At 40.0% G+C, this 21,759-nt stretch overlaps 1 protein-coding gene across 3 annotated transcripts in view; it reads right to left on the minus strand.

Annotated features, from left to right (window-relative positions):
- Positions 1-1,761: 1,761 nt before the first annotated feature.
- Positions 1,762-21,759, minus strand: part of dlgap1b (discs, large (Drosophila) homolog-associated protein 1b) — a 100,258-nt gene continuing 80,260 nt past the window's right edge. For 2 of the 3 annotated variants that reach the window (XM_087789953.1, XM_087789952.1), the window contains exons 7-12: positions 13,568-13,956; positions 13,420-13,499; positions 9,431-9,846; positions 6,686-6,777; positions 5,320-5,466; positions 1,762-4,925 (exon numbers count right to left, since the gene is read on the minus strand). In XM_087789953.1, the coding sequence (XP_087646079.1) occupies positions 4,710-4,925; positions 5,320-5,466; positions 6,686-6,777; positions 9,431-9,846; positions 13,420-13,499; positions 13,568-13,956 (1,340 nt within the window). In that variant the 3' untranslated portion in view covers positions 1,762-4,709. Of the gene's footprint in view, positions 5,152-5,319; positions 5,467-6,685; positions 6,778-9,430; positions 9,847-13,419; positions 13,500-13,567; positions 13,957-21,759 lie in introns of all 3 variants that reach the window. The other variant, XM_087789954.1, reaches the window with a different exon arrangement.

Raw genomic sequence — 21,759 nt, forward strand, 5'->3', positions numbered from 1 at the left:
CCTTGTTGTATCCAGAGGTGACATATATGGATATATGTTACCTCAACTACAATAGAAGGGTGTATTTAAACCAATGCCAATTGGTGTAAAATGACCTAAAATCTAAAGTAAAAAAGGCTTTGTTCTCCCTAGAAACCCCTGATAGTGTCAGTGCTGGTAAAAGGTCTTCTCCTTCCGTAGGGCCAACAGAAGCCTCTAAGGGGGAGGCCTGGTAGTTTGGACGGGGGGTTAGGGAGGCAAGATTGGATGGTTGGGATTTGTGGGAAGGAAGGACGGGGACAAGTTGGACAAAGAATGTATGAAATAGAGGTACCGTGGAAAATAAATTGGAATCTTAAATTGATGGCTGTAGCTGCAGAAAGATGTCTCTTATGTTATTCATCATTACATTTTAATTCATTATTTATGTTATGTTGTTGCTATTGCTTTGCCAAGGAGTTTATCTGATAGTCAGCATTATCTTTTAGTTCCCAATGTTAGATTGAGAGATTTAAGATTAAGGAATTATTAAAGTTTGAAGAAATTATAGGTTTTGGACAAGGAACTAATTCAATGATGACTGTGTTCTGGATTACAATCAGGATCTATAAATATTTCAAAGGTTTAACCACTCTTTCAGGTGGTGAGCCACAGTGGAAGTCCAAGCAATTCTTCTTCACCTACTGTATGCCAGTCGAAAACTTGTAACGCTACTGGCTGCTGTTGTTGCAATCAGTTATATAAAATAAAAAAAACAGTATTGAATTAATTTAATAAGATTAAACATATTATTGGGTAAAAAGACAAGAATACTGGTTCAAATAAAATAATAAAAACAAGTAAGATTTCAGTATTTTGGTATCAGTAGCTAAAGCAGGAGTTAATGAAGGAAAGACACGATCCATATCTTCTCCGTCACTAAAACATTCCTGAGAGTGAGATGTTAACAGATCCTGCTCATTAGCATGATCCTGCATACATTAACAGGAGCAAACAGCAGACGTCAACTGTTTTCGGCTGAAGGGGCTTTTTGCGCTCAATAGTCAATGGTCTTCAGCTTTGGAGTGAAGATGTTGGCGGGTTCGTGGCCGACAGCTGTTCCCTTCTGGTGGCGCTCCAATCTGTAAGCAACCCGATTGGCCTCAATAGGATTTGTCGTCCAACTCTGCCAAGATACTTACCCTTTTGTGTGTTTGCTCGACAACATTGCATCTTAGAAGACACAAGCAACCTTCAGTTCAAGTCCGTGAAGATGAGTCTTTATGAGAGTTGCTGAGGGGGGTCCAACAGGTTGCTAAAAACATTTCTCTGAACTTTGGTGATCCTGTCAGCAGGGGTAACTTTAGTGGTATATAAAGATTAAACCAAGATTTAAGTGGATCTCCAGGCAACAGAAGGCAGCTGCAGCCCACCATGGAGGTCCAGCTATACGGTACGCTGACCTAGGACCAGCAAACAATTTAAACTCCTCCAACAACAAGCCCCCCTCCCTTCTTTTTACTCTCCAACTCCTGAGCACCAGCTGCTAATGCTTGCATGCCGTCCCCTCACTTGAAAAGTGAATGACCAGAAGCTCTCGGAGTGCAGGATCGCTGCAGCTCTGACCTAAAAGTGCTGTCTAATTATGGGGATCCGCCTCTATGGAAGGGTAAAGTTCCCAAAACACAGCATGCCAGCCTTGTAATCTGCTTAATTGCACCCCGATTGAAAACACATGCGGAGAAGTGGAGGAAGAAACATGACAACATTTAAATTATATATATATTTATATATATATTTTTTTATTCCAATAAGAGCACGTGCCATAACATCAACAGTGTAATAACATTACTTACAAAAAAAGTATATCGGCTTAATATGTTATTTGGTTGGGTTTTAGTTGACATTTACATTGGGAAACATTCAATATGTACAAATGTTTATCACAATTATTTAATATGACTACAACACAAGTTTTCAGAGTCGCCGGATCGTCTTCACACTCGATCACTTCACCTTAAGTCGAAACATTCCGCCACTCCTTGTGATCCCTGGAGTGTACGATTGATATGTCGATATCAGAAACATAAAGTATTTGACAGTTCAATACAAAAAAAAAGGTAATGAAATAGTACATGTAATTGGCAATTAATCGGACCCGATGAAATACAGAACTGCACATTTCCCTTTTTCATACCAACAAATGATCCTCGACACAAACACAAGTCGTGATCCAGTGGCATAAAACATGAACTGAGAAATCAAACCCTACAGTGAAGCAGCTCAGGCATGTATATTGTCAAATGTTCAACCTCTTACAAGATGGTTGAATTGTGGCCACTGTTTGAACCCAATATTGACCTTTCCCTTTTTCAGAGCGGCTGAGTCAGAGGATCGAAGGCTGTGTCCACAAGACTCAATAGTTTATGAATAAATATTGTACAGATTTTTGAATTTTGTCATATTTATAACCAAATCTAAACTTTTTTGAATGTTTCCAATCTTTTTTTTCCACAAAAGACAAAACAGTTTAATTGAAGATTTATTTGTAGCTGATGCATCACATCAGCTGTGGCAGTTAATCATCATATAGGGAGTAAAAAAAAAACAAACACAGAACTTCAAATATGCTCGGACGACAAAGTCATTTAAATACCAAGTCAAAGATTTATGTCCATTCATTAGATTTTAAAGGACGAAAATGCAAACCCCTGCCATAGATTTGTTTGAAGTATATACATAGCAGTGATGGAGTTGAAGTGCAGTGATGTTGACGTCGTGCCACACTAACAAACACCTCTGACCCATGTGTTCAACTCAGATTTATATTTAAGGCTGGAACAAAAAGAAAGATCATGCTAATGGTTCAAAATAAATAAATGAAACACAGTTCAAGGGCCTTGTTGTCAGTGCAGAATAATAAGCACAATGTCAGTAAACAGTCCTTTTAATTCCTAGTCTGTATGTACTATATTTATATCTATAAATAAATGATCTTTAAATAGGCAGCAAGGTCACACACAGTGAGGGGAAAATAGTCCCTTGGCAGTCCAGTAGTGTCCATACAGTCGATTGGTTGTCTTAAAATGACAAATAAAAGATAGTGCAACAACAATTATTACCAGATATCATTGTTTTTTTGTAAAAAATAAAATAAAATAAAAAAAAGATCGCAACAATAGATGACTTAACAATGTGGTCATGCAAGAACGTTTCTTTTTGTTTTTTCTTTTGTGTTTTATAAACAAATTGTCTCAGTGTACGATGAAGGAGATCTGTGATGTTTAGAGTCTGAACTAATACTCCCATCTTGTTACAAAATAATTCCGTGGTGTGAGACCGTAAGCACTTTGTAAAATAGTACATGGCTTTTTGTGACGGTGACGCACAAAATCTGCAGATGAACTGTGATGTTGCTACAAACTCAACAAGCTCCTGTTGAGCGTACACGTTGATGATGCAATAACAGTGAGGTAATATTGTTTTTGACTTTTCCTTAATGTATTATTATTCAACCTCTTTATTTTCAATAAATACTTTACATATGTTGAGACTTGTCATTACTTTTTACACACATGGATCATCACACCAAAGTCAACGTAATGTACAGTGAACTGTGCAAAACCTTCTATTATTTCTTTATCTTGTTTCCTTGGCAAATCAAATCTGCTAAAATATCTTTCACCTATCATTGCCTCGCTTTCTCGCATTACCCTCTTTTCAACAACTTTCCACATGAAATCCTCAGTGCTCGGCCAATCGCTGTACTTGAATACTTTGACCTTAGAATATAACCGTTTTTATGATATGTTGTCTTGAAATTTTGGATTTTCTCTGCAGGCTTGAGTTTTATTCACAATATAAGTCAGCCCATTCACATCATGTGAATTAAACAATATAGTTTGTAAGCCAACAGTGAGAATATTTAAAATAATCTTTCTCAGGGACGGAGTCAAATGCCAGCAGAGACAGATAAAAAGTGTGCCAGATCTGTAGGCTAATAAAACATGATGTTTAAGCTGTGTGTTCATTTATTAGCTGAAGCTAGCGTTGGTTCAAAGCAGCCACTTTCAATCCGATCATCAGGACCTGGTCTAGGAAACATTCCTGTTTATCCAAACATAAACAAAGAGTCAGAGTTGCTTCACTAAAAGAGTATCAAATTAATTAGTTGTTAAAAGTGAAACTAATGGCAAACAAGCGCTACATAGCATTCGCCGATAAAAACTGAGCTACCGTTTAGAACGTCATTTTTCAAGATGACACTTCAGATATAAATCTCCACGTTTTTTTCAAATGGCTCTGTTGGCTTATGAGAAAATAAAATGAATGAAGTCTGTTCACCATTGGCTCAGAACAGAGCCAGTACAAAGCATTACTTATCTTGTTCCAACTTGTGGCCGGAAGTGAATGGACTTCATTCATTCGTGTATTGTTGTGAAACTCTAAGATCATAGATCAGAAGTGAAAAGTCATAGAAAATCCTTTCAGCTTAGATCAACTGTTCCCGTCTTGATGCATGTATGAAATACTTGTTTAATTCACACTTTTCCCTGTTTTAAAAGGAAGCTACGCTTGGCTAGTTTTGTGTGTCAAGTCACTCACAAAGGTGTGATGGAGGGTGAGGAGTGCTACATCGAAGCTGGGCGAGGGAAATGAGGGAGTAGATAAATCATTTTCATCTTCCATCGTGACCCTGCCGTGACCCTGTTCGTCTTTTTTACAGTGCTTTTGTGTGCGTCAGCATCGTCTCATAGCCGCGTCTGAGCCTCCGGGATGTAGATCTCGATACTGTCTGCGCTCTCGGTAGCCGAGCTCTGGCGGACTGAGGCGGCACGTTTGGCAGCGAGCAGGCGTTTTCGTGCTTCCAGCCGCTGGCGCTCGGAGCTCTCCAGCGAGCGGTCCCGAGCCAAGTGAGGGTGGCCCTTCAGGGGCTTCTTTGGCACAGGAGGGGGCATCCTTCTCTCCTGGACAAGAACGACAAATAACCTTAGAAGTCCGAGGAGTTAGCTGCCGTTAGTCAAGGAAAGCTACTGCACAAGTGTTAGAGTCCGGTCATGCATTAGCGACAGAGGCAGCTGTTTGAGTGAGAGAGCACGGCGGTGGCCTTTGCATGAGGTAAAAGTGACCGGTGGAGGTGGACGGGCCCCACAGGTGCATGGCAGGTAGAGTAACTTCTTAAAAAGCAGCTCACTGTTGACAACAAGACAAAACAAAAACACAAATATTGTGACTTCAAGCAGGCAACAGGACAAACACACATATCCACATGCCAGCTGAGCCGATGACGTCAGACAACATGCAGCGAGTCAGTGAAGCGACGTCTGCGAATCTTGACCAGGAGTTCAGGTGCGTCCGTACCTGAGTCGGTGGGAGTGGGTTCCAGTTGTTGGCTTTGAGTTGGTGGAGCTCATCAAACTTCAGGCTGATGTTCTCTATGGATAACTGGAGCATGTCCCAGAACCCGGCCAGGTCCTGAGACACGGGTCGGGGGTGTGCATTTGGGTTCTGAGAGACACAGAGTTAGATCACTTGTATACATACAAAAAGTCAACATTCACAACATCTGAGGATAAAACATATATATACTGTATATTTCCAATTAAATAAACAAATTTGTTTGAACACTTTAATTGAAACTGTTGATCGAAGTAGTCATGTTTGTGTGTGTGCCTTATTATGGGTAGTATATTTGAGTCTTCATATTCAATCCCCAGAATTTTTTTTTTTTTTTTTTTAAATCGAATTGAAAAGGGTTTTGAAGTCTTTTTGAATAACCGTTTCTTCATTCCATTTTTTTTAGTCAAGCAACGCCCTTTGATTGTAAAGAAAACTCAATCTTAAATATTTAAATCCTTCAGGGCTGTGTTATCTCAGGGTCAAGGTGACCTGGAGGCCTGAAGACAACAACTTTAACCAGCAATTGTGTGATAATATAAGGTTGTTATGTTTAAATACAAGCAAAATAACTCAAAAATGAACTCACAGAATTTCCCTTACATTTTCAGGAAATATTTATTCTGTTGTAAACATGGACTTGGAGGTGTAACTAGTTTCATCTGGATCTAGGAATTGTCATTGACTTATACAGCTTCCAGCCACTGTAAGAACTAGCAAGAAACATGATTTTATTAAACACAGACTATCATCAAATCACTTAGCTTTAAAAAGTGTTAGTTCATGTCAAAATCATCTTGTAATTCTAGATGATACTTTATGACTATTGTTTTGTCAACTACTGAATACTTCCAAGGCCTAGTGGTTCATTTTTGTTTATGACAAATATGTTCAGGTTAACACAACTTCTGTACAGGGAATGTTATTTAGTTAATGATACCAAACGTTCCCTCTTTATTTATACATCTTACTTTCTTCAAATGTCAAGTATGATAATGATTTTTATCAGACCAACAGTTGCATTTAATGTCTACCGCATGTACCACCTGTACATGTTGTTCCCTTCACTCTCCCCCTCGCATGGTCAAGTCAATGTCAGAGCATTTTAAATGAGGCTTCATTGCGGGAAACATCTTAAAAGGAAAAAAAGCTTTTGGCTCCACAAGAACATTTTTGAGAACAGTTGTTGAAGGAGAGGTAAACGTGTGCACACTCTCCTTCAGTAGTTGCATGGTAAATGAGCAGTGGGCAGACCTGTAAGGATGATTTGTGCAGGATGATGTCAGTGATGGGGGGGGTGGGGGTGGGGGGTGGATGAGGTGACACATACCAGATTCTCCTCACACAGCTCCCGGAACTGCTGGAACTTCTGGGACATCAACAGCTGGGCACTCCCCACTGCACTGCGGATCTTCCCCAGGACTGCGGGAGAGACAAAGGCAACACATGCACACACACACACACGCACACACACACACACACACACACACACACACACACACACACACACATGCACAATCCACAACGCAATTACTCAGAGCAGCATACTGCAGGTATGTTGCAGCAACAGCAGACAGAATACATTAGCATCACAGAAGGCACCAACACTCAATCGTACTAAATAAATGCCCGTAAGAAAAGGCAAAGGGTTCATTTAACAAACTATAATTCTACGCTGATGTAAGCGATCAATGCCATTGACTCACACATGTCCAAAGGGGTGGGGGGGGACTGTCAGTGAATACATTATACCACATGAAGGAAGCAGGATTGGAGGCGAAGGGAGGGGGATCTGCTCCCAGCCTGAGACGCTCAGAGTGTGTGTGTACTCTTGTGTGGGAATATGGGAAAACATAACCTTGAGAAAGCCTCTTGATACCGACATTCAGGGAGTGCTCGCCTCAAACCAAAATATGCTGTGAAAGTATTTGAAATCCCTTTGAACTTGAAAATAAAAGGTGCAAACTTGTGTTTTTCTGTGGGTGAAATCCATGTTTGTCGGTAAGAAATCATGACATGCGACGACGGAGTGTGTCCAGTGCCAGCAGCGCTGCATGGATAAGTATGTGGAGTATGTCTGCCGGGGCCAGAGAGCATGAGACAGGAACAAACAGCAAGTGAAGTCATTATATGCCATAAATACCAGGAGCGCCAAAGCAAAATAGAAGAAGGTCTTAAACACACTATCTGGTCCAGATCTGTGTAGTTAAACAAACAGAGTCCATGTTATTTAGGTTAACCAATTAGTTCACATGATGCTTCTTCTGGCAGTTCTTGTAACGACTGGCAGATGACTTGGTTACGTACATGCATCAGTGGGAGACCTTCAGCTGTGTAGAAGAATGTATCTTAGTTTCTCTTGTTGTCTAGACTTTCTTATTTTATTATTGAAGCTATTTATTTATTTGACACTTTGAGATTTGTTATGTTTTTTTTATTTTACTTTAACTGTTGTTCAATGTTATTGTTTTCATTTATTAGGTTTGTCTGAGCAGAAGGAACATTTTAAAAAGGGAATTATGTCAGTTTAAGTTTCCAGAAAGGGAAATAAATTGGGCTAGAATCAGTATTGGCCTCAATAATTACAATTGGTGCATCCTAATATACTTTCATTTAATTTATTGGTCACCTATTGTCTGAACTGACTAATCACAGCGTCTTAAACTTGGCCCGTAAACATGGCAAACTTGCCTTTATTTCTTTCAACACTTTCCGTCGTAACTAGTTGCTTTAAAAGTAACTTAAAGTAACTGAGTTTCTCTTGAAAGATGTAACGCGTTACTATTATAAAGTAACTTACCAAACACTGCTTACAATGCAAGGTGTAGAAACAAATATTGGTTGAGACCTGTGTGAAGGTGTTTTAACAAACATTTGTAGCTAGGCATGGGTGCTACTGTACTTTTGCACTGTCCCTCAGAATACTATTCAATCAGAAAATGCTTGTTTTTCGTGAACCTGAACAAAACAATGTGTCCACTTGCTATTTTTGAACAAGGTACAACTTATCCTTGGCTACTTGGGAACTGCAAAGAAATAGTCCTGCTTCCCCAACCAATCTGTACTTGTTTATCATGTCCTTTTAGCAAAGTGTTCAATACAAAACCATGTTATCACAGACTGATTTGTCCCTGAGCACTGACGTGTGAGATTAGATGTCATTGGCTGATTGAGTACGTGTTGCAGAAGATACCGGATTTACAGACGACGACAGATTTGATTTGTTAAAGGTAGTCCAGAATACATTCTGGCTGCATTGAACTCAGTTCAACTAATTTTGAAAACTAAAAGTTATGTCAACAAACATCAATTTGTAAGTATTTTTTATTTTATTTGTATAGCGCTTTTCCAGACCAGGGTCACAAAGTGCTTAAACAATCAAAACAATATTCAATAAAGTATATACTTAAAAGATCAAGATAAAACTGATAACACAAATGTTATGTGTTGTGTTGATATTTCTGTTTAGTTTGCCACAATTTGTTAGTTGATGCACACAAATCCGTGACATACCATGAACAAATTAATGGTTTATTGCATGCAAAAAGAGGGATTCCTACAATCTTCCACCTGTTCTACTTTTGCTTGGTCATGGAAAAAGAAAACCAGTGACATCAGTGGACACACAGACCTAAGAAGCTCAAGCTACCTAAGCTGACTGACATACTTTTGGCCGCAAACCATGCAATGGTTTAGAGTTTGGCTCTGCACCAAAATTGACAACTATTCATCTGATTACTGCAGACGGTGAATGTATTCGCTAATGCTTGTTCAGGGGTATGTAAGGCTTTAGAATTAAACATAGCTGTAAATCAATAAGATGACTCTGGCTTAAAAAAAGGTTCTTGAGAAACCACATGTTTGCTAATCAACTCTACTTTAAAAACAGATTCCAGAAGGATCTAAACGTCATTGCAGTTGAGTAAGTAAGTAAGTTAGTAATATGGAATACAATAAAAGTTATTGATAGTAGATGCAAGTTAATGGTAAGTTGAAACAAGTGTGGCCATGTGTGGACTAACTGGCATCAGATCACAGGAGTGCATTGAGCACTGAAAGGTAGACAAAGACTCACTCTCATCAGAAAGCTTGTTGTCCATCTCATCCTGCACCATCTGCCGGCACCAGCCCTCCATGCGCTCCGTCTCTGCCTGGAGCAGTTTAAGAAACCAGTGTCCATCACGGGGACACACGGAGCGGCTCACGGCCTCCAGAGCCTCCATCGTTGGCTCTGCCACGCTGTCCATCCACGGGTCGGGGGGCGGCAAGATGGACGGGTCGAAGCCAACCTCGCCATAGTCATCGGCGGCGCAGGCGTGGTAGTGGTTCCCCGAGCCTTGTATGCTCACAGTGGAGGTGGCGGCATCACGAGATTGCTGGCGCGGCATGGTGGCAAAGTGACGGGGGGGCAGCTGAGGGGCATCGGTCGGGTCGTCGAGGTCCGCCTGAACTGCGGTGGTCACGCTGTTGGACCGGGTCACTCGGCGATGACTAGAGGATTTATAAGAACAGGAGAATGACATGTACAGAGGTTCAATATCTCTAAAGCAGAGGTTGCAAACCTGTGGGCCGTGGCAGGATATTTCGCAGAACTCCATTTTCATCACATAACATTTTTCAATTTATATAAATTGGATAATACAAGAAAGATTGAACAGATACATAAATAATATAAACTAACGCATTCTGTACAATTAAACAAAAATGGCAAAAATTCACAGCAAAACAACACAAAAGTACCTTAAAAATACACATGAAAATATTCAGAATTCAGCATCTACTAAAAATAAAGCAGAGTTCCTCTACCAAACCAATTTGACAAAAGGCCAGAAAGGAAAATAAAAAAATACATTTTCGAGTGGTTTGGTTTGGAAAAAGAAGCTGTGGTATCCAGCGGAGAACAGAAGTAGAGCACAGTTGTTACCAAAGACAAACTTGCCATCATGTAAAGACACACATTTAACTGCGCTGTTGAGAAACTTAAAAACTGACACTTAATTTGCTTAGAAGGGGTCATTGTTAAGCTAATAGCTCCGCAAAACAACAACGTTTTAAAAACTGTTCATCAAGTTATATTTGTTGAATTTGGGTCGGATGAAGAACAAGGACTAGAAAATCTTGCTAACACCGCAGCCTCATATCATGTTGAACAAAACGTCTTCATCTTTTTAAACCACTTCAATCTGACAAATGACACATGACTCATGATCATGTCACCCGGCCTTTGGAGAGTCAACAAATGTCCTCAATCACCTGTCAAAGCACAATAGCTGTTTTAGCACACAACACAACAATGTACACGCGCACACACAGCTGCCAGCCTCACCTACCACTGGGTATGTTTGTTTTCTCAACATTTTCCATGTCTCTGCCCACAACTGTGTAGCTGCAGACTCATGAACAACTCTTAGAACCTGGTTATGTTAAATTCCCAGGTCATCTAAACGCTAGAAAGCTGCGACCGACTGACCACGTGTTCCACAGTGCACTCAGAGGTAAACTCCAGCTTGACCTTCCTGCAGTCTCTCCGTCACATCTGCCCAGGCACATCTCCGGACGTTCCCTCCTCCTCATCCGTCTTCCCCTCCCTCGTTTCCCTCATTCATCTCTGCTCGCCCATGAACGCGAAGAAACGGGGAGAGGAAATAAGGGAGTGGTTTTGGTTCAGATCAAACAAGTGTGTGTAGGTGAAGTCGGGTATAAGAGTACCCCCCCAAGCCCCCCACCCTCAGGCAGGTGTTGTAATGGCCGCAGGTCTGCTTTCTATCAGAGTGATAACAACTTCCTGCACGGTCAGACGTGGCAGGAGCAGTCAGAGATCACACAGAGAAAGAAAGAACAAGAAAGAACAAAAAACGGATCAGGTTTGCAGTCATGTCTGGTTTTAGAACACAGACATTTATAGAGAAAAATAGGTGCTGGTGTGCTGGTTGATCTGGATTCTTGTTTGGTTCTTACTTATCCACGTTGTTTTAATCACACAAGCCTTATCGGTAAAAAAAAAAAAAATCTTTTAGCATCCAGGTGAGAAGCAGCTCTTAGAATCAATCAGAACTCTGAAAAGGCAAACTGTGACCACAATTAGATTAGATAAACTTTATTAAAGCTGGATTACGAAAACGGTTTGTTCTGAGTTGAGTCTAGAAGCGGCAGATGGTTGTGTTGTTTTGTTTTAATGTTTTACAGGCTAGCCGTCACTCTCTCTCTCTCTCTTCTAGTTCAAACAGTCGGGGTTATGACCTGAAACTGCTGCTTATAAACACACCCTCCTTGACGCAGACACAAACAGTTGAGCAACCAGCGGGTCAGTGGGAGTTTGTCACCGTCTGCCGCACTCGGAAGTGAACCTGGACCTCACAAGAACACAGGGAAGAAGGTGAACAAATCAGCCCTTTTCGAATAAAACAAAAATATCACTGCAAACTAGCGGGTGACTGAGCGAGTTAATGGTTTCATGACCCTTCCTTGAAAGTGTGACTTAAAGCCCAGAATAGAGGGACCTTTGATTGTCGGCAATGTACCGCTTGACTTGAGTGTGTAAAAATAAAAGTTTCAGTGTTGAGAGAACAGACTCTCATTGTGGTCCTGACTGGGTTGTTCAAAGACCGAGTCCAGACCCAGACCGAGCGAGCGATAGTGCGACCTGATGACGGTCACAACAGGCTGCTTTTCTTCAACATGCAGCAGCATGAGCGTCTGACAGCAGCGTCGACTCACAACAAAGTCGATAAAAACTCCCTCCCCTTCACTCTCCATGACTCCCTCACTCACACACACACACACACGCACACACATGCACACACACACACACACACACAAAGCAGTCTGAATCACAATGACTGGGGCAACAGATGGCTGTCAACTCTGCCCCCTCCACCTTCACATCCTCTGGCCCAGCTGTCACTTGGGGCCCATCTCTGAGGGTCTTTGACGCCAAACTGCCTCGGTCTGGGGACAGCTGCTGCAGGGAAGCCAGGGCAGGACCACAACCCAGCAGACTTTCTGATTCTTCCTGTATGACCGTGACTCATGCGAGGTGTTGCATTAGCCAAAATGTTCGATTGATTTTTTTTTTACATATTTTAGATCGTTCTGTGATTACGTGTCATGTTGCTAAGTGCTTCCCACAGAAGTTTAAAAATACACATCCCTTCTTGAAAACCAGAGGGCAGTTGATCATGGACACAAACATTCCACACAGATCGCATCTTAAGGCGCAACCATCACTTTAAAGAACCAAATCTGTAGCAACAATGACAATTTACAAGGAAGTTGTTCTTCATAGTGAGACTTGAATGTATTGACAAAGTTGTTGCCACGAAGCTTTGATCCAATTACACAAAAGTGTAAACATGATCAAGGTAATGCAACAATTAGGACCAGGAGTCAACGTTAGTGGGTTGGTGGCTCCAAATAGATCAACTTTAGTCTCCGTTTCACCTTCACCAGCAAATGTTTGTTAGTATATTGAATACTTGTCTGGAAGATTTTCCAGAATTAAAGTAAATAAATTAAATATAGAAAGAAGGTCTTCGTTGCTCAAAAAAAAAAAAAAAAATGTTTTGTATATATTGCTAAATAGCAAGCTAGCTAAATTACTGGTACCGTGATGCTAATGTAATATTGTAGAAACTAATACTATTGTATATAGTATTAGAATTGACGACATAATTTCAAGCTTCAACCATCATCATGGTCCACAACATTCGCAGCTGCTAACATGTCAATCTATAGAACAAAAGTATTCAGAAAGATGTGAGCATGTTATTTTATATTGCTTTTCTACTCTATAAGGTGTTATTTGATGATCTTTGGTTCAGTTCTCTACTTCCAGCTGAGCTCCAGAAAAACAAATACAGACACTGATCTCTACATCAACTACAGACTGGATTTTCTTAGTTCAACTATGAGAATTTTAATAATTCATCCAACTGAGGTGGGATTTCAAAAGACCTTAGTCTGTTTTTTCAGCTGTCATCTCACTATTCTTCAGAATAATATTCTTCTTCCAGGCACAAGTTTAAGAATACCAAGCAAAGGAAAGTTTAATTTCTCACTGCGTACCATCGCTCATCCTCAACCTGAATTCCTATGGATTGGAATTTGGACTGTTCCTCTGCATCCCCGCCATCCTCTGGATCCACCTACACAGATGAAAGAATCTGTCACACTCTGCAAACTTTTTCCCTCATTGAACATTTTCACTCCCAACCTGGATCCCTATCGAGAGGCACTTTCGGAGTGCGTCCCTCTGAGCCTTGCTGTCACCGGCGGACATGTTGGCCACAGCAGAGGTGGTGGCAGTGGCCGTGATGGTGATGGTGCTGTTGGTGACGTGCTGGCTGGCAGGGCCGTGCACCTGAGCGTTGGCCGCCTCGATGGCGGCCGTCAGCGCTTTCATGCTGTCGATGCTCTCTGTGGAGTTGGACAGTCCCGGCTGAGAGCTGATGCCGGAGCGCTGGCCCGACCCGCTGTCCATGTAGGCGTCCTGGGCCGACTCGGTGCTGCTCTGTGCGGTGATGGAGATGAAGGGTTTGGAGGGGGTGGTCCGAGGTGGGACAGGTGGGGGCGTCTTCTTGTAGGTCGTGATGCATGATGAGACTATAGAGGACACGCAGAGAGACACAACATGTGGTTATAGCTCAATTGATAAACAAACACTAGTACTTCAAATAAAACCTCCCACACAAAGCAACACAATTGTACACTGAACTATTAGGATGATTTAATTGATTTAACCTCTTCATCTATAAAACCAAGTTCAGGTGGTTAAAGTTGCTGTCGCTAGACAAAGTTTATTGAACTTTTTAGTCAGAGTAATATGATGGAGCCTGGCTGAGTAATACAATGAGGCCTCACAGTGTAATACTACAAATCCTCACAGAGTAATACTATGAAGCTTTGTGAAGTAAAACTAAAGAGCCTTGCGGTGCGATTGTGCGATTAGTAAAGTCGTACTAAAACATTTTGCGGATTCTTGTAAACCAAACGAAAATAATTTTGAATTCAATAAGCACAACAAGATTTATAACACAAGACGTCCCTGATTAGAAGCCGCACCGTGTTGTTTTAAGAAAATGAAGGACTTTAAGTGTGCCTTATGGTCCTTAAAACAGATCATGTACATTCTACAACCCATTGGACTTTACCACAATACAACAACACACATGGGTCATGTCAACAAGAGATTCTGTCCTATCGTCGAGTCATACGACCCTTGAAAGTGACATCTCACATGTTGTTGCCTAAAAATATAAAATGGGAGTTGAAAGCTTCTGCTCGCACAGTAGTGACTCAGTGTGACAGTACCTGTGCTAGAAGTCCATAGAGAGGTAGATTAGGGCCAACTTTAACAAATCAGGGCTTGATCTTGTTATGGGATCAGAGGGTCAAAAAAAACTGACCCACTGAACTACATGTTTAAGCCCTGTAACGTTTAGCAGTTACACTTTCAATTACTTACAACAGAAACAAAAAAGGGTACTAAAAGGGAGGACATAGTGTTTCAGAGCATTCCATTCTTAAAAGGCTCTAATTTACTTTGAATGTCTCTCCTGTTTATATACCACAATGGATCCTCTCACACGGTCAGAAGTTTGTGTACACAAACAAGACATGGTCTGTTCAGAAATGTCACCTCGTAATGATGATATGCCCTGGAATCTCCTTCCCGGCACCAGCAGAACTAGGTCGCTGTCTCTCCAGATAAACTGGGACAGTGGCTCTCCTGGATCTCTTAATCCCTACTAAAGGAGAACATCCCAACGTGGCTGGATCACGGTGCTGCGTGTAGCGACTGTCGAGCGTGAGCAGCCATGTCTAAAACTGTCACATGTGATTTGTGTGTGGCTGTCACAGCTCTGCAGAGGATCCTGCTTACATCACAAGTGACTTTGTCGTACCGTCATCCAAGCGGTCTCCACCCACACTGCTAACCTTCCACCAGCACTGCTGGGATTGGCTGAAACCTTTTTATGTACAGTATGACAAACTGGAAAGTTTCAGATGGGATTTAAGTCACACTGAGATGAGATCATGGTTCCTTAAATTGACTCTTTGATGGTGGGTACGGCGACCACATTAAACAGGAGGAGGAACAACTCATTAAACTCCCCTCTACACGGATCTTATCCAAATATCTCAGTCGACCACAGCTTTTAATCACATTCATGTGCAGGCAAACCGAGCCGGAGAACAAGTCTGCTACCTGAAGTAGGGAATTAAGAGGGGAAAGTCCCAGAAGATGTTCTTGCTTGTGCCACATATTTAAAGGAACAGAATAAATGGATACATTACACAAAGTGTATTCCTATAGTTAAGCAGTTACTTGACATTTTTTGACATGTAGCACAAAAGACTAGAGTTATTTCACTCAGTATTCACCTCATTTTCTCAAAATAGAAAATGTGTAATCTTGGATTGCTTTAAATGCTCATGGATTGAGCCCATTATAAACAATTTCGAGCTTGTTTTCAACCAATTGAACCTTGTATGGCATACGTAGCAAACACGGCTGCTGGTAGCATTTAATTGTCTCTAAAAAGGCAACCTGCTCTTCTTCAGATGCTGAAATAATCTTCCATTTCTATATTTTATTATTTTTTCCTGCTTAGACAACTATTTGTCTCATAGCTGCATAACTGGTCTTTATGTCTTTACATGTTATAGGAACCATTGATAATGGATCAAAGGAACATTACTTCCATGTGCTGCTGCAGGTAAGAACACACCAAAAAAAATCTGCTTTAATGTGATGTAGGCAAGAACATAAGATGTTACCGTTTATTGCTCAGACTTAGTCGAGATAAAAGTACTCTGCATGAGAGAAATTAGGCCTTTGTGGAAGTGTGTGCTCTCAAAGGTGCTTTTATTGTTGACATCAGTAATATTTTCTTAAGGCAAGCAACAATCAAAAGAACAGCCCGATCCCATCCTAATAAATGTTTTGAAAACTCATGAACTGCTATATTGTTAGACAGTGTAAAAAAAAGGAAAAGCTGAAACTTGTTAAATGTATAGATTCCAACAAGTCATCTTTATGTTTTTATTGATGCAGCTGAAGACAGAGAGACTTCACTTTAAATGTTTATCCATCAATTATAGCAACCTTAATACTTCTTTTTTTTTTACCAAAATGCACATGTGATGATTATATGTTAAGGATATGTGATCAACATCCACACAAATCTTCAGGAAAGGTCATTTAGTTCAGAGCAAAAAACACACGGGGCAGTGGCCTATCAGTCACAGAGGTTCAAAGGATAGAATGTCAAAGCTTCTATCCCCTGAAGTCAACTAAAAGCCATGCTTGGATATCTGCCTATGTGTATGTGTGTGTGTGTGTGTGTGAGTATGTGCGTGTGCACTTACCCAGCAAATATTGAAGTCAACAGAAGATTTTCGTTCACCTAATTCACTAGTCAGTCAGGAGCTGACACCGAACTGTCACTACGAGAGGTCAGACACGCCGGAGAGTGACAGGTGTTATGAATACCGAGACAGGTTAAGTAAATACACTCAGCAGTGAGAGCATGTAAGCATGCATGCACACACACACACACACACACACACACATACTCACGCTGCAGACAAATGACATTGACACAAGCCAGAGATACGTTTCAACCTCTCCACATCAATGAAGACCACAGACTTCCTGCCACTGATACGCTCGCCATCATTCCCTGGCTGTGGTGCACGAGTGCTGGCCTGCCGTGCACGTCACATGTGCCACTGTACCAAGACGTGACATCATCTTATAACTGCTTCAGATTTATGAGGTGACTTTGAGATATAATCACAGCTTGTGAAACTTGTGAAGAATAGATTATAAACGTTTCATTTTTAGACAAATTTTTAGTCCTACAAAAATGAAACAATTCTTTACAGTAAGTATTTTTTATATTAACGGTATAAAACTACCTTTTTCTTATACATTGTTTTTGTAAATAAAGTGTGAAAATTATGGGAAGCTAACATGGCGTCAATGCTGTTAATATGCTAACATAATAATATACGTGGACAAGGAATATTATATTTACCTTATGTTTGGAAATATAAATGTTCTTGCTTTGAAAGATTTTGTTAATTATAAATTGTTATATACCATTAGAGCAAAATTTAAAGACATATTGTACACACGTTCTCAACTCCTTTTTAATCAAACAAATCTTTGATAAAAATAATGTGTGTTGATTAAAATATTGCATGGAATGTCAAGCAGGTTTCATCAAGCGTTTCTATAAGAAGGAATGAACGGCCAAAGCTTCTTGAATTAATTGGTTTAAGTAGAAGGAAATGTATCTTTAACACGACTACAAGCTACAGCAATGTAAAATGGTGGAAAATTGCTGCTAAAAATATATAATTAATAATAATTAATAATTTCCAAAATAATCAACGGTAACTTTATGCAACTGCTGCATCTGTAGTTGCATTGCTATGACGATTAAAATAAAACACTTCAGAGTCCCTCCTCCTCCTCACAGACGTTGGAGCTTCCTCCTGCTTTGTCGCCCAGATGACGCGTTTGTGAATAAAAACAACTCTAGTGTATGGCTGCCAAATCCTCCTCTGACAAATGCTTCAAAAGTCCCATGCTGACAGGTCAGAGTGAATAGCTGTTCCCCTTGACAGAGCATCCAGCCCCTTTCCTTGTCGCCCCCCCCCCCCCAAAAAAAAGCCCAGGGCCTGATACTATCAAAGAGATCGCTCCTCCCTCCTCTGAGACAAAGCCATTCTTCAGCCAGTGGAGGGAAAAAAGCCTTCCATGCTACTTTTGGATGATGTCTCTCCGCAGAGGTGGATGATGTTTCATTTATCTAATGGCTGCGTTCATGTTACAGGTCAGGCAGAAGTCCTTTGTCTTGGATCTACCTCTGTCTGTGTGACAAAACACTTCAAAGATTCCCTCCTGTTACTTCATTCACTGAAGGATAATACTTTCTTATATAACTTGTTTCTTCCTTCAGCCCTTATTTGGTTGCATTTCCAGTTTTTTCGTTTCACCTTTTTGTATTATGAAAATTAACATCAATCTTATATAAAAAACATTTGAAGTCAAGTCTAATAAAATCAGGCTAAACAGGATATAATAATTATTTTTTACAATATTTAATATGTAAATTAAAAATGTTTTTTTAATCTGATGTCGAAGCATCTTTAAAAAAATATATTTCAATATTCACTTAAATCTTTTCTATCGGCAGTAAATACTCACAAAAATGACAAAAATCCATAAACCATAGTAAGAGTTAAACTAGTAATGAATAATACAAATAAAATGGTTAAGTTTCTACAAGGTCCGTCTTAAGAGTCTTCCTTCGACCTCGTGAGGGAAGATACAGTCAACGGGCTGCACTCTGCTTCTGCTTTATAGTCATGTAACAATGAAGACAGATTAAAATACATACATGACGTGCCAATAAAGTTGAATTCAAAATGTAGCTTAAGTGCTAAAAATGCATTACTAGATAGGCCTGTTTTTTCTTCAAGAATTGGATTAAATATTTGTATATTAAAAGGTTGAATTTTTTTCTATTTTTAAAAATAATTGAATTACATTTTTCTTTAGATTTGAATTAATATTTGTTTATGCATAAAGTTTAATATTCCGATTCAAAATAACATTTTCTAAATAGAATCTTTTAAATTCAATGTAAAACATGTTGGCACTATTATACCATTATTTGATATTAGGGTATAAAGGCTATGAAATAAAATATTGAATTTGGAAAATAATATTTTTGAATTATTAGAATTACAATAACAACGTATGTGTAAAAAACCCTTTCATTCATTACTTTTAATTATATATTTTTTTAAACCACACCAAGCTTTCATTCATCATTGAATCTGAAATGAATTCAATTTGATTGTATCCATCTAAAAGTAAATTGTAAGGTTGAAATTTAAACAGCTTAATCCTAAATAGCGACACAATTGTCTGCTCATCAAATATTTCCTCCAGTTGTTGGTACTACATACCACGTTCAAAAATGCATGATTCTTGCTTGAGTTTTTCACCAGGAACAAATTAACTTCCCAGGACTGAGCGGAGAAAAGAAAAGACACCCCCACGCGGAAGCCCGGAGAACATCCAGGCAAACAAATAGAAGGCTGAAAAAGGGGGCGGTGTAGTAGAAGGGTGACAGCTGAGCCCAGCTGCACTCTGTTTGGGATCCGAGGATCAAGAATGAGGAGGAGGAGTCGAGCGGGTAAATCAGAGTTGCTGTCATGTTCAGTCACTCTCACACACGCCTGACCACATCTATGTGTCTTTTCTCTGCACGGCCATTCATCTTTTAGAGCACAGTAAATACAGGCAATACAGCTGGAGTCCCTTTGTGACAGCGTCACCGTGGCAACGCGCAGCAACATTAAAACGACTGAAAGGAGGCTTGGCTCTGTACCAGTCGGAGGCGGAGTCAGCGCTGACCATTTGTTTACCTTGACGCTGCAGCTGCAGAAAACAGGTCACTGCTACATCAGGACGAGAGCGTCGAGATGTGGTAACCTTTTCACGCCCTGCAGCTCCGGCTTTGTGCACAGACGCCTCCACGCCAGCCAGCTATGTTTGGATCGCTGTCAAAAAAAGCTGCTCGTCGTGTTTCCAGGACACAATAGTGAACTGACAATAACCCGGGAAGGTTCACACCGTCTGACATTTCACCAGCGTCGTCGACAACAATGCAGTCACATCCTCTGAGCAGCTTCTGTTGCCAGCGTCATCATTATCACAACATTTATCGCTTTAAAAAGGGTTCCAGGTCTTTATTAATACTGCTTTATCCAAGCGACTAAAACAAAACGAACCATTTATGAATACAGAAAACACAAACAACACAAGTTTAACAATTGAAAAAAATGAGGATGTTTTTAAAAATAGAATCTAACCTTTCACTAGCCGTTTACTCACTGTCTTCAACACAACAACAACCTCCCACACATGACACACACACAGTACTTCTCTTAGAGAACAGCCACCTGAAAGTCTCATGTCAGTCTACAACTCTCAACTACACGAGGTCAGAGGTCGACCATGAAGGCGCTCAGACACAACAGCTCTCTGTTGAGGAGACTTGAAGACATGTCTGCAGCACGTATCAGTGCTTCGGTTGTTTTAAAAAACACATGCTTTCTGTATTCAACAAAGGTCTGCGGTCAGTTATTAAAAGACGTCAACAGCCGCCTGTGCCCGCATGAGTCTCTTGTCGAACCAGATAAGAGTTTGTTTACATCCCACAAACCTGGCGAGCAGCTGCTGCCTCTTAGGCAACACCTTCTCCTGACTTAACCCACAGTTTTCAACGTTCAGATCGACGCCGCGCTTCATCGCTATCTGTCTTTATGGGCCGACGCGTTCACACCCCGTCAATCTGAGGCTTAATAATAGAAACATGTTGTTTTGCAAAAGGTACTGCTGCTCATTTGAGGACCAGTGATCTGAGGTTGAGCTTAAAGCTTTATGGAAGTTTGTCAGTGACATCAGAAGTGTATGAAGTGGTTAAACGTGACATTCAAAACTTTATTATTATTTATTATTATTATTAATAAAATAATGGATTTCAATTATTTGAACATTGAAAGGTTTATTTATTTTTTTTTTTTCATTTTTAAAATACTTACATTTTCTCTTTAGAAATGAATAAATATCAGAAATCAGAATCAGAATCAGAAATCCTTTATTTGTCCCGCGAGGGGAAATTCGGTTTAATATTTTAACTCATATAGTTTATATACTAATTCTAAAAATGTAAAGCTATATTTTCAACTTGTACCCTTTTGAATTCACGATTAAAACAACATTTTATGTTTTATTCTATTATCATGTGTTTTTGAATTATGATATCAAACTAGCAAACTAAAAAATAAATAAATAAATAACTAGTTACTAGTTACCTTTAATTATATTTTTAAGAACTAACACAAAAATCAACCTTTCAATATACAAATTATTTAATTAATAATTTTTAAAAATTGAAATATTAAATTTAATTTTTTTAATTTTTTTTATTAAAAAAAAGAATAAGAAAAGAAACCAATTAATGAAAACATAGAAAATTCACAATGACAGTGATCTACTTCCATAAATCTCCTCCTATACTATCTCAGGAGGTTTTTACTGTACATATCTAAAGCTATAATTTTTCCTCCAGCGGTCATGAGTGAAGACAGGTGGTCAAGCTTGCTCAGCAGTGACAGCTTCAGGCCATTCTCCAGTCCTCTACTGGTCCCGGCCACGTGAAGTCTACTGTATCTCCGGGGGAAGAAAATGCCCACAGGGAGTGGAAAAAGGGAATGCGGTCACTTGACAGGAGCGGAAGAAAGAAGAGACAAAATAAGAGAGGGGAAGGTGAGAAGAGGAACGGACGCAGCAGGAGGTGGATGTCTCCTTGGTTTCAT

This window comes from Callionymus lyra, chromosome 4 (genome assembly GCF_982586985.1).
Source record: "Callionymus lyra chromosome 4, fCalLyr1.hap1.1, whole genome shotgun sequence".
Lineage (NCBI taxonomy): Eukaryota > Metazoa > Chordata > Actinopteri > Syngnathiformes > Callionymidae > Callionymus > Callionymus lyra.